Source organism: Ptychodera flava, chromosome 8, assembly GCF_041260155.1.
Source record: "Ptychodera flava strain L36383 chromosome 8, AS_Pfla_20210202, whole genome shotgun sequence".
Classification (NCBI taxonomy): Eukaryota; Metazoa; Hemichordata; class Enteropneusta; family Ptychoderidae; genus Ptychodera; species Ptychodera flava.
The window spans coordinates 13,776,674-13,791,209 of NC_091935.1; the positions used below are offsets into that span (position 1 = coordinate 13,776,674).

The 14,536-nt window shown below is 38.4% G+C and overlaps 1 protein-coding gene across 1 annotated transcript in view; it reads right to left on the bottom strand.

The window, feature by feature from the left end:
* Positions 1–11,796: 11,796 nt before the first annotated feature.
* Positions 11,797–14,536, bottom strand: part of LOC139138550 (lysine-specific demethylase 4A-like) — a 57,048-nt gene continuing 54,308 nt past the window's right edge. Inside the window, exon 18 of the mRNA XM_070706970.1 lies at positions 11,797–14,359. Coding sequence (XP_070563071.1) covers positions 14,096–14,359 — 264 coding nt within the window. The 3' untranslated portion in view covers positions 11,797–14,095. The remainder of the gene's footprint in view (positions 14,360–14,536) is intronic.

Sequence of the window (14,536 nt, forward strand, 5' to 3'; positions counted from 1 at the left end):
TGATACTTATGGTTATTTGCGACCTGGCGATTGACGTTGCGAAATACTTTGTAATTGCTATGGTCGTGCGACACTGTCTTCTATCACATTTCGACTCATCTCCGTGACCACAAACTCTCATCTCTAGCATGTGCACAGTTTCAACTTTTCACGGACCCTGAAAACGTATCAAACACTGTCGCAGTCGTTATCAGACGTCGTGGCACTGAAACGTTTCGTGCAAGCACTAACTTCTTTTATATAGATAAACTATTTCGGGGCGATAATACTAATGCCACAGCATTTCGTCAAAACCATTGTTTTGGGCACTATTATTAAGCGGTAAAGCTTAAAAATTATACATACATACATACATACATACATACATACATACATACATACATACATACATATATATATATATATATATATATATATATATATATATATATATATGAAGAAAAACGTTACCCCAGTTTCATATGAACTCCGAGAGTCAGCGCTAGACAGAGCTAGAATGCTGCAAGAAATTATACCCACAGTCTCAAATTTCCCTCTCCAAATAGACGCCTTTATCGTCAAAATGAATGCTTCAATCTCAAAATACGGGGCGTAAGGTCCAAAAACAAACGGTAATATTGATTTCCAAGAAGTAGTCATCGAAACATTCCCACGCATGTAGACACAAAATAAGGGGAAATTTCAGGTAAATTCTCATTCACTTCCTGAGTCCGTGTGTGAAAATTTTGTAGTATTAATTGATAGCTACCCTTTCGGGGGCTATCAGTAAAAACACATGCACGCCAATTTGTTCTTCGCCTAAATGAGTGCTGATAAGTGAAGCCCAAGATACATACAAAGATAATTTAGCGTTTAAGATAAAGTTGTACAAAGTCTTCGATGAGAATTTAATTGAGTTTTGACAAAGTGCAATTTGATAGTGTATGTGTACACGGGTAGTGAGTCGTTGGAGGGCCAGGTGACAGAAAACAGAACCATGCATCGCCGACAGGGAGTTTCATCGCAAAAAAAGGATGGATCATCATGGCTTTATGGATAGTTTTAACCATTTTGACAGTTTTCTCAATCTGGCTGTCCTTTCAGAATGAACAAAAACTCAATTTACTCTCTCTCTCTCTCTCTCTCTCTCTCTCTCTCTCTCTCTCTCTCTCTCTCTTCTCTCTCTCTCTCTCTCTCTCTCTCTCTCTCTCTCTCTCTCTCTCTCTGGATCTCTCTCTCTCTACAACTATCTCATGCTTGTTCTGACAAATGCTGAACACACCTTTGGCGACAATTCAAGTCCTATAGAGAGGAATGCATTCAAAGTGATCGATCGAAATTTAAGGAGCGCCGAGTGGCAGGGTCGCCTTTGAAGGAAACCCCCATTAGGTATTTTACCGTTTGGCCCCGTCCCCATCGGACGAATTCGAAAATGCAAGTCCTTCAATTTGCCACAATGTCCAGTTCATTAAGTCTGAAATAACAGGTATTGATAAGTGTCGTTTGGTAATTTGCAAGGGCCTCTAATGACGAGCAAACAGGTCATTTGCGAAGATAGCTATTGAATTGCGTGGTTAATATGTGCTATCTATCGTTTTAGTGTGTGATATTATACAAGCCGATCGACGTACCTTTACCTTGATGGCTTCGCTACGTAACTGAGACATTAATTGCAAAGACTCCAAAACATTTCATACGGAACTAAAATTCAAATTTAACAGAAGCACTTTGCTCCTCTGTCAAAATAGGGACAAGTATATTAAAAACATGAGAATTTTAAGAAGGACCAAAAGTTCGTACATGATTGGGGACAACCTCGTGGCCGGGTCATGAACCCTCTACTAGTACGAATATAAGCCCTGAAATCCACCCAAACGAATTATAATTTCATTTGCTCTTAAAAAGCTTTCGGAAAGCAATTCTTGTCCATTGCAAAAATCGACCGAGAATCATCGCTGTTACTGAAATTTTGTCATGACCTTCATCCCTAATGGTAATATTGTTGCAAATATTCAAGACCGATACATTCGACCAACATACAGTACCTTGAAATCGAAGTTATTCAACATGTTTAATGGTGTAAATGTATATATTGTAGCGTCTTTTAGTTTCTCAGCTGTAGTCTTTAATTGTTTTCGTGTATTAATCACGAAGATCTTTAAAGAAGATAAGCTTGGCGCAAACAGTACAAAATGTTGCGGTATGGTGTTTGAAAGTAGTCCGGCAGAGAGACCTGACGTAATTTCCCGAAGCAAATTTATGTTTATAATAAATCGCGAACAATGTCAAATTTCTGTCATTTATTCATTTTAAATGTAGTAAAATGGAAGATGTTTTATCCTCGCGCTTATCGCGTCAGCACAGATAAAACGCTTGACAAAGTTATTTAGATTCATTGCGCATGAGCAACAATGGCAAATGACGTAAAAGTGGTATTGACAGCTAAACGAGTGAGTTATTCAGCATTTATCGACGTCAAGTATGCCATTCGATATTGAACCCTTCGCATGTCAATGCTACGAGTAATGATTATGGTTCAAATGTTGTAAGATTCGACTTAGATATATAATTACAGCTTTTAATTGTCTACCAGAGATGATCACGTGATTCTGCCATGTGGCAAAATCGAACCGATAACTTTTGATCTCCTTTCTGCTGCCTGATATCTTTACAGAAGTATTTATTTTTTCTGATCTTAGACCCTCTAACTTGCAAGCCTTCCCTCAATATATTAACAGTTTACACACACTAACTTTATGGAAAAGCTAATTTCACGCAGCCACGATTCTTGGATGGGGACATTTGAAGTCAAATATGAAATACTCTGCAGTCCACGTTGTAAATTTCATCGTTATCTGGTCAACGATAAAGCTCACCGCCCGGAACAGGACAAATTGCAACGGCAGCAATCTCTTGTATGAGTATGGTCGGGTTTCTACCGCTGTAAGCTGTACATTTCTCCCGGTTGATGAAAGCCGGCTTTTATATAATCCGGCGACATAAGTTGAATTTGATTCTTATCAAACCATCGAACAATCTGTTTCTGTGTTACAACCTCATCACGTGGTGTAGGATATTTCGCGAATAATGGGACCATCGCCTGTGTTTAAAAATAATTTTCCTTATTAGAGATTCCTTAATCTGTTCAGTATCACATTGATCAGAAATGTTTTTGGTCCCTGGACTCATGAGTAAATGTGTTAGTGTTCAAAAATACCAAGCAGCAGATGTCTTGCTGGAAACCCGTGCCATTTTCGTTGATGTTACTTCAACGATAATGCTTTATATTACCGACGCTAGACTTAAGAATGCTGTGAGTATCTCTAAGAGATAAGATGTCTCCATGACCAATATTTGTATTTGTCAATCACGTGCAATCCACTGTCGCACATTGTTCTGTATGTGGAGGCTGACGACGAAGGAACACCGAAAAGGTATGTAAATGTGTGCTGGTGTCTTTATACTCACTTTATGCTCACGTTTCCCATGGCCCTCAATACGATGAAAGATGTATCGTAGAAACGAGAAATTCAAATGCCTTAAGTGTACCTTACGCATTTCGTATTAACTGTAACTTTCCCGTGTGTCTACCAAAGGAACACCGTTCTAACACCAGCACAGCAGCGTTATTTGTAAAATCAAGGCCTTATCGCTTTTCAACCACAGCTGATCGAATTTGACCGGTGCTTGGATCGTTGCTATCGAGGACCCCCCCCCCCTTCCCCGCCCCAGAAGCGCAAGAGACTAAAACATATATATACTTACTGTTACTCGGGATGCACAAAATTCGGGAACTGGTGTCAAATGGCGAAAACTGCACTCCGATGCGCCCCCTTTGATCTTCTCTGCAACCTATAACGACATCATATTAAGATTGCAAATTTCGATAGTTACCTAATTTGCATTGGACCTTTAATCGGCGTCTGTCATTTTTTGGGTCGTGTTTTCACCGCTCACGGCAAACTCGAGTAAAGGTCGAAAAGCTCTGTAGCTATACAACACGCTGTCAAATACGCGTTTAATGGACTTTTAGGTAGATTCAGTGTTTGTTTAAGTAAAACAAACACCGATTAGTCTATAGATTTGAACGTACCTTTGACGCTCTATGGCATTAGTTTCTATATGTTACGCCGCGTCGACCTGGCAGGACCCGTGTACTTTGAAGTCGCGGATTTTAAACGAGTTAAACGATTTTTACAAGTGCGATACTATATACTCGGAGATATTTCTCCTGAGTTAGCTGTTCCTGTAGTAAGTGCGGTTGCTGAAGATTTATGGCTAAACAAGTTACACACACACCCAATAAAATTGGCTTCAATTTGATCTTTAATGACGATCTGAAGATTCATTGGCCAATCAAACATGCCACTTTAATGAGAGAACGTGCCTAAAGCCTAGGCCTGTCGAAAGTTGCTCGACAACAAAACCTTTTCACTTACAGCAAAATGCCTACGCGTGTTTTATCGTACTTTAGGCTCGCATTTGGTGAGGATTTTTTCTTGAAGCAGTCGTTGTTACGGTTACAAATTCAAATGCTGGTTACAAGGCGATCGTCCTTTGCCGATGTTTTTCTTGTCAACCTGCCATGGTATGTTAAAAAGAGACATGATGTCTGAAAGTACACGAATGAGCAGAATGATCTTTTGTTTTTACACTTCATAAAGATCGTTACATCTTTTGACACCACGGTAACCATGAACCACTGAAAACACGCAAATGTAGTAACCATGGACAATTACCCAGCATCTACCATCAGTATCAACATCCGACAAGTTCAGATCGGCAGCAGTTTTTCATACTTTTTTCAAAAATCGATAAAACTTCGAATAGGATAAATATCACGGTTTGTAATATCTTTTGACGATTTGCAAATAGGGAAAACTATTTAGGTCGGAATTAATGCGAATAAATCACATTGTAAGTCCATCTTAAGCTTATTTAGAAGTAAAATCGAGCATGAGGGTCAGCCGATTAAGAACAGTGGTTGCTTTTATTTTTGTCATCCTCTACTTAATTTGTCTGTTTGTTTAACACTGCAGCAAAAATGAAATATTGCTCACCTTGGTACGCTGGGGCCAGAGTCGTTTTACGGGTAACAATCGCATGTGCGGTGATTAATTAAGGCCCTCTTGAGCGTTTCCATGGACGCTGTTTTTCGACTTCAAATCAAGGTAGCTCGGCAAAGGGGGTGGCTAGCGGACCCTGCATGCCGTAATCATAGAGTAACAGAGACCTTTGACTTTGTGATAGTGTTTTTTGGTGACAGTAACGGAGCGTCAATAGCAAGAGACGACCTTCTTGTCTATCCCGATAACAGAGATATTCAAGGAATGTACGTAGATAGTGAACTTCGAACAGTCGGTCATGGTGAACTCTGGACGTCGGACAGAAATAGCTTATTATGCCAAGAGTCTCTCGAAAGTCTGTGATAAGAGACCAGTTGTAAATCCCTATCCCATGCCTTTGTATGTGACACATTTCCTCAAAACATCCTTAGTTAATTTGGAATCCGTTTTTAATGCTGTCAGTGGAAGAGCGATTGGTACTTACTTTCTTGAATTGCGTGTTTCGAGAGTCAAACGCTGTGAGCTATATGGTATTAGACCAGTTATTAGTAAACTTGGCACCAACTAGATCATCATATATGAGTCATTTTAACTCTCCAAATACAGAATATGTTTTGGATTTCGGTTGTTATTGAACAGTGGAAAAATCGTTTTACAGCGATATATATTGACAATACGTATATATGCGGGAACGCCTCCTATGAAGTTATCAAGTTCATTTGGGGTCAAGAGGTCACGCTCTTTTCATGCACGATGTCTTATTGTATTGGACTATCCAAAACAATGTGTTTGATGAGAAAAGCTTTTGTTTTTGACAATAAATATATTTTTATATACATATATACATGTATATATATTATAATATATATATATATATATATATATATATATATATATTATATATATATATATATATATATATATATATATATTAGAGAAATCGTATCATCAACATTTATGCGGTTCGTCATTACATGTACTATACATATGTGACCAATTCTATCCTTCGAAAACACAGGAAGTTGAGCGCAATTGTTTAAAACTTTTAACTGTATATGTTCTAAGTTCCTCCTTTAAATTGTATAGATACAAGCCGGTTACTGACGAATCATCGATGACAAAATTCTCTCGTTTAAACGTTGGAAACGATCACGTCTTCCAGCAATATGTTTTGGAGAGGGAGAATATAATAAAGATTTTCTATCCATACTTTGAAGTAGGTGGAAATTTTCAAATATATATTTTGTATTGTTTGTCGTCCTGAATCTGTTGCCAAGGATTGAAGTAAAGTGACACGATTTCAACGGCAATGATACATGTATGCCAATGATGTCACTTGATAGTGCGAGGCCAACAGACGGTTACAAGTACGTCAGGTGGTTGTAAGTACGTCAGCCCTCGCCTCGGTATGTGTTGTGTGTGCTTTGTGAGTACGTTCGCAGAAGTATGTGTTGGTGCACGATTATGGTTTGAGCCATCCCTGGCACCTTTTGGATACATGGGATATTGGAAGATGTGAAATGGCTTACCTGGGTTTGATAGAAATCACGACTTCAAGCGGGAAACAGTTGGTGATAGACCGTACGCGACGATTTATCAACACAATGAACGGCAAGAACTCGCACGTCCTTCACTAGATCTTTCTTTGGAGACAAGATAGGAAATTGACTAATTGAAATTTACCTGTAATGCTAATATTTTGCTCTGAAAGTTTGCCAAGTGTGACGTCGTCGTCATGAGCTGTCAACGCTTTGTTGTCACACCCAGGAGAAGCCATGACACCGTACCAGAGGCATCGTCATGTCTCTCACACACCCAACTCTTTTATTTGTCGGATCTTACCATCATCATCATCTAAAACATAATTTATCTCTTTCGATAATTAACACATTTTTCAAGGGAAAATTACTAGGCCTAAAGTTTCAAGTGAGAAACGCTATTGTAACCGTGGATGGAAAGACTTTTGAACATTTCTAGCCACGTGTTGTTTGCTACTGCCTTCCCGCCGTCCCCCCCCCCCCAATGATGTTTTTGCGACTACCATACTATCACAAGATGTCAAAAAGACACAACATAAATGAAATAATTTTAAGTAACAACGACATGGGATCGGCATGGTGCCCATACGGGGTCTTCTAAGGTATGCATAGAGCGATTGGCTGCTGTAAACAGGTAAAATTTGACATTAACTGCATGATTAAAAGCCATAATGCGTCATTACACATTAATTTATATACATCCATTAACCATCGACACCACACTATAAAACCATTATCCCATGAAGAAACAATTTCCTTGGCTCCCAGAGAATGTGATCATTTAGACTCATAGAGAGGGAAATAGAAGTGCGAAAATACACGTAAAAAGTGTTTATTTAAAACGATTTCACTCCAACACACTTGAAGTGCTAAGTTCATGGTTTATTTATATCGCTTATAATTGACTGATTATACATTAAGTTATGTGCTAAGGAGAACCCTAACATTTACACAGGTTGTACATCATACTGCATTCTTTTTGAACTGACGCGCCGAAGTTTGAATTCACACAAAGCCTTATTGTTTCAAGAATTATAAAGTATCCTTTATGTAAATCGTCGACGGAGTACTCGAAATTCCTCAAGCTTTTCCTATCAGGAGGGAGAACACGAACTTTAATAAAAGAATATCGAAACACCGAGGCGGTTAGAAGATCCTTTTGCAGGCATGGCGGCTCCGGTGTCAAAGGTTAAAACACTATACTGTTTATGGTTACATGTAAACTTTCTTACCGATGGAAGCTAATGGCTTACTTTTGGTCCAATACGAACCAACCAACCGACAAATAAATGAACAAACGAATAAGCAAACAGAAAGCTAGACAGACAGACAGACAAGCAAACAAACAAACAAACAAACAAACAAACAAACAAAAAATAAATAAATAATAAGTGAACTGTTGTCATACGATAATTAGCTCTCTAACATTTTTTCTGTACACTGTCGTTCTGCTAAATTCCTGTATTACGTCATATACTGGACAATGTGACTCGGTCATTATCGAATCGTTTGTGCGCTGGAAGAATTGATATCACCTTCAGGTTTTCGTTTCCAAATTGATGTTACCGCACAGTTGATGTAGTTAATCACTGTCCATCGCTTGTCTAGCCACCTTTCTCATAGAGGCTGCTATTTGTTGGCCGTCCGCGAGCTGGCAGGTTTTCAGAGAAAATGAAGAAAACATACATGTTAACTCTATTGCAAATAGAAATACTATTTTTCCAAAAGAAACAATAACAATCGAGCTTAAGTTAATACACTTGTGTTTTTCTGTGTTTGTTTGTTTTTTTACCTGGCTGGCTGGTAGGTTTTTCAAAAATCCAAGGACGGCAAACAAATGACTTTCTTTAAATGGCCTTATGAATGTTCACACAAAATTGTCTTTACACATGAAAAACGAGTCTTGCGAAATAATGTAGGTCACAAGCCAAACCGATAATCGCCAGTTATTCATTGCATCGTATACGAAACTAGAAGCTTTAAATATAAAACCTTTTTATGGCCTACTCCCCGATAACTCTCCAGAAGAATGCGTATATTGCACAATTCACAAATTGTCTTTCAACGATTGCGCAAGTTGTACTAACTTGCCTGACTATCGCAATAAAAATAGCGTCGACTTAATATTAATATATTGCATGTAAAAGGCTAAAGTTGCTACGCGGTGCTTCTATGTTATGAAATACCTTCTCATAATCAGAACAAAAACAAGCTCGAGCTACGACGAGTAACACTTATCATGCACGTACTACTAATTAAAAAAACACGGAATAAAACCAAGCTTTGCCTTACGCTATGACGTGAACAGTCGCTATCGAACATATTTTTCCAAGGAACAAATGTTCGGTAACGGCTGTTATGAATATGACAGACAGGGGATCGTTTCGTTTATCGAGCTGTCCGTAAGCGTACACGCAGCTGAGGGTTCTCTTCCATCTTGTTTAAAGGGATACGGTCGTCCGAACTGCGCTCAAAGGTTGTATGGGACCACACGACCAATGGCAACACTATATCCAATGTACGATAGTGATTGATGAAAGTTAAAACATGTCTGTCATAATCTACATCGTATTTAAATGTTGCAGCTATGATGATAAAGTGCATCTAGATATCGTGCACGAAATACATTGTTTGTAAACAAGAAATTCGCACAGGCGCAGTCCCGACGACTGTTTCCCTTTAAGAGTTCCGACCGAAAAAAAGCCGACTTCTCAACCTGCCTCAAAATTGGCCCAAAACTGGTAGTCAAACATGAATGTGGCAGTTCAAATCAAAACTAGGGTGTTTTGTACGGACACGCTGAATATTTGCCGGTTTCAATATGACTAATCATGAAAAATTAGAAAAATGCGTCAGGTGGAATTTTGGAATCTCTGAACAAACAGGACCCTGGTAGGTTTCACTTCCACATCGCTCCACACTTCCCTTACCAGGTCGATATGTTTGTTAGGCCTTTGGTTTAGGGACAGCGCGCAATCCAAAGTACAATAAATTTTCGAGTGAGTAGCGTACAGCTATAGCTTACTAGGTAAAAGTACAGACGGGTAACTGTGCCGAAGACCAGAATAAAATGAGATTTTGTCGTCAGTTAGTTCTTGTAATCTTCATCCATCTTTACTGTATATACCAACGTTTTGGCAATACACACAGACCACCTTTATCATGATAAAAACTAGCAGACAAAAATCAATGAAATAAAAATGTTGCCCAATTATGGTTGTGAAAATTGCAGAGAGGGGGCGTTTAAAAACGCCAGGAGCATATGGGTATGATATCATTCGATAAAACTAGTAAAAAGCAGAAAGTGACAGAAGAAAAAAGCCGAAAGGAACTATATGTCGATATATAAGATAAAGGCAGCAAATGTATAAAATAAGAAAAATCTCTAATATGGAAGTTTTGAGACTTCACATTTGATTTTTTATTTTTACGGGCTTTTACTTTACCTGATGAATGGATGGGAATTATCCGTAGGTGTCCTCGTGGTTTACTATATGTTATAGTGTTTTAACGATTTATAACTTCCATCAGTGCTTATATACTTCCTATTTTTACGACGATAACGACGCGAAAGAGTCGTTAAGACTTGAAGAGAGGTATTGCAACGACCCTCGGAGCTTACAGCTGTTTGGAATTGATACAGATAGTCTGAGAGTAAATTCATGCTGCAAAAGAGCCGTGCAACAATGGCGATCTGAGAACCATGAGGCGGTGTGGGTTCTTGGAAAGAGGGAAGACACACAAAACTGTATCGACTTTTTCAACAGCTGCCTGAATACAGCATCCCCTTTCAAACAGAATACCTATGGAGATCATGTTTTTACCAATAACGACATAGGAATATTTCGTCTTGTTTGATAGTCATTTCCAAACAAACGTTGGAAACAGAAGTGCCAATAGTTCAGGGCTGAATATTACTGTAACATGAGAAAGGCAGTACGACCAGTAAAATATACTGCATATTCTTTGCATTGATTCGCTGTCTCTGTACAGGTACACAAAGTTTGTTTTTTAGATAACTTGTGCAGGTGCCTGAAACTGGCCTTCCCCTTTTGGCGTCAGTCGCGGAGAACAAAAGAACATCTCTCCTTGCATTCCATCGCGACCGAAAAATATGCATCAATAATAGTTTTTTATCTATCTGGGAAACAATGTGAAAATCGATTGGTACATATTTGGGTCAGATAATACTACGCTTAGGTATGGGGAGGGCATGTGTGTACGTGGAGGGTGTACCTGCCTGAGATCAAGGCATGATTGGTAGGGCAAGCAATAATACGATAGCCTTGTAGGGCTATTGGTGGCGTATAGATGTACATTGATAGATATAAGGGAGAATATCTCAGTGGAGGCTTTGGTGTATAGATTCTGTCGTACTGCACGCTGTGATACGAATATAGTGCTTGAAGATGTCCAGTCAGAGTGACAGTGATAGGAAACGCCTAGCTGAGCTGGTTGTTTGACAGGGTTATGACATAGCATTAAACCCTGGAAATTTGTTGATTAAAATTTTGGATTCTCTGTAATGAATGGGTATGTTAGGTCGTGAAATGGCCATCTTATTTATGCCAAATATCTCAAAAGTAATCATCCTAATGTATTTATCCTGCATCCCCATGTTAATCAGTAATATAATATTTTTTCAAATGCATGGACATGAGAGATGTATTCGCACATAATAATGTGAGCCACTGGGTGCTCACGATAATCGTGCAGAATTTCATTCTGGTGTTTGGGGAAACTCCCAGTACAATTAGCAGCAGAGGAAACTATGTAACTATTTTATTACACACTTGGTACTCTATCTGAAAATTAACACCTTTCTGTTGGGCATCAAAGGGTTGAATAATTACATGTATCTACAGAAACTGTGATGTACAAATAATGGGAAACTGTGAAGGCGGTGTGAAATGCATTCTTTTTGAAAGTGAAATTGACTGCACCATGAGGTTAAAGTTCATCTGAGCTTTTCACAACCAGAGTTACGGCCATCCCTTTCATCTTCAACACAGCAGATGCAACGGGAGGTCAAAGGTCAATATAACCAGTATGTCTGCAGCATGCAGTCATCCATCACATTCTTTCAATGTAAGGGGGTCAAGATGGAACGAGTGAATGCAGGAAAGAAATAATGGAGGAATGAAAGTGAACAAATAAATGAACAAATCATTGTGTAAACTTTCACTAAATAAAAGAGAACAGGGCAGGTAATATATTATAACACTGAAATGTTTATTTTGAAGTGAGTAGAGTACAATAAGATTACAGCACTCAAAACATGTGTCAAGTCCATGATCCAATCAAAATCCCCTCCCTTTCCCTCTAGAATAATATCACCATTATGAAAGTCATAAGACAGGGGGATGTACTCATGTATTGGGTGTGACAAAGTAAAAATGTACATCAGTAATGACAAACTATGACAATTGTCTGTGAGAAGGACAGAAAATAAGTTACTAATGCAAAAAAAAATATCTGAATTGATTCAGCTATCTGGTGTTTGGAACAGAGCACGACTGATGGTGAGGAAGGTACTATAGGACGAGATCAGACGCAACTTTCAATGGTTGAGGTTATAAATTATTTTGTGACAACTCAGGGTATTATTTTGGACTAGTCTACAGCAAATATAGCAATTACGGATTTCTAACTTTGTTTTTTGACATTCCACAGAAGTACAGCCTTCTGAAGTCAAGACGTGGGTTATCTCATTTACATATTCTGAATGACTGACTGTGGAAAAAGAGTGAAATAATTTTCACTTAATACATGGTCTACAAAAAAAAGGAAAATACCTCATCTTGAAATGAATTCATTTATACATCTGGAACTTTAGAACAAATAACACAAAATGACCCTACTTAAAGAAAGAAGTTCACAATCACAAACTCCACAAAATTCCATAGTAAGCTCTCCCTCATTTTGCATTACATAATGAAATATTCCTGCATGTAGGACAGTTTGTACTGAATAAACACTGGTCTATATGCTATATCTATTACAGTCATAAAAAGAAAAAAAAATAAAGATTTCATATATACACTAGAAAAGGCCATGATTCTTTCTGTCTAACAATATCTGGTTGCATGCACAGGAGCAAAAAACAACATTTTTATCTCAGAAACCTTTGGAACTAATTTAGTATGTTGCTGACTACACACACAGCACTGATAATAAGTGCTGGGACCGAATATATGTCAATGAATTATGAATTCTCTGTTAATAGTATAAAATTCTACTGACTATACAGGCTACTGAATGCTGGGAAAATCTGAATAACATCACTTTGAGAAGTAGTTTCAATTCTTTTTAAGATCAATAAATAATAGTACAGTCACGCAGTATCTGCTTGATGATTGATAGAAAGGGATCTGGTGGTGGTGGGGTGTGTGTGTTTGTCTGTGTGTGTGTGTGTGTGTGTGTGTGTGTGTGTGTGTGTCTGTGTATGTGAATGAGAGAGACAGCAAGCTATTTTGCTGGAAATCAAATCAAGTCAAATGCTCAGAGCAGATCACATTAGCTTCTTTCATTAAAATTGAAAAGAAAAGGCGGAAACACTTGCATTCAAGATTATTTTAACTTGGAAAGGGGTAAATTATCAAGAGATGAGGCAAGCAGACGGAAAAAATGACCCTGGGAATCAAATGAAAACTGTGGGCCACATTTATACACTATGTCAAAGTCCATTGCGGCATTTCGTTTCTCTGGGGAATCCGAGTCACCCTGCCAAGCATACTGTATATTGTCAGAGGCAGCCAGAAAAATGCGCCCCAATCATTATACTTCAAATATTCACATTTCTTTAAAATCGTATTCAAATTGAACAATTGAAAATTTTCTCTAGATTTCTGGAGATATAAAGCGAAATTCATCTACATGACATGAATATCACACCTGGTTGGCTGAAGTAGTCAATTTCTTTGTTTTCTGAACAGCTCAACTATCTCTTTGTCCTCTGTCACACAAAAACAAAAAATAACAAAAAAACCCACAATATCAATATTGAGGGTTAACTATCATGAATAACTTTGTTTGGATGAAAAAGTATTTCTACAGAGCATCTTACTGATTTATAGAGTTTTTGCTCTCTTGTTCCACTGACTACCTGTTTTCAGGTAACGGATTTGAGAGTCAGGTGACGCGCCAAGAGGAGATTTTTTCAAGTTTTGCCATAATAAAAGTAAAGATGAATGCACACAACTTACAACTTGTTTCATTATTGTGAATTTGATGAAAAAGAGGAGTGTCGATCTTCATTTTTATCTGATTGAGATTTTGGCATCTACAATGGGCCACTGATGAAGATGCCAGATATGCTCTCAAACACACACTAGAAGAAGGAACATTACAAGTCAAACCATGTTCGCAGCGACCCTGTCCTTTCCATCCCTGGCAAACCTGGATGCAAGATCAAATCTAAGAGACTGTTCTCTTTCACAACAGGGTTTTCTTTACATTAAAAAAAAGTCTGCTTTATGTTTCTGTTTTCTTGGCTTGCAGATGTACTGGAATTCAGTGTACATAACCAGTGGGTGATTGCAACTGGTTGTCGGTGAAGACCTCTTCCTCTGTTGTATGGTGTGCCTCTTCATCAGGTGATGGCACAGTCCAGCTGGCTGTATGGCGTGACGATGATCTGTGACTGGACTGTCTGAATGTCTCTGAGCCTAATGCTGCCATGAAAGGCTTGGCGTATCGACTGTACACATTCCTGTGTTTGTCTTCAACGATTGGGTCACTGTAGAATATGCTGTGTCTCATATCCGTGGCTGTGGACTGTAAAACAAATCCAAAATCACATATGGAGATCAGTAGTTGATCACATTTTGCCCCAACTATCTCTACAAAAGACGGAAAAGGACAAAATGCTGTAAAAAGACATCCTAACCACATCAGAAAACAGAATTTTTATGGCTAGGACTCCAATTGTACTGATCTAGTTCCTCCTTGAAA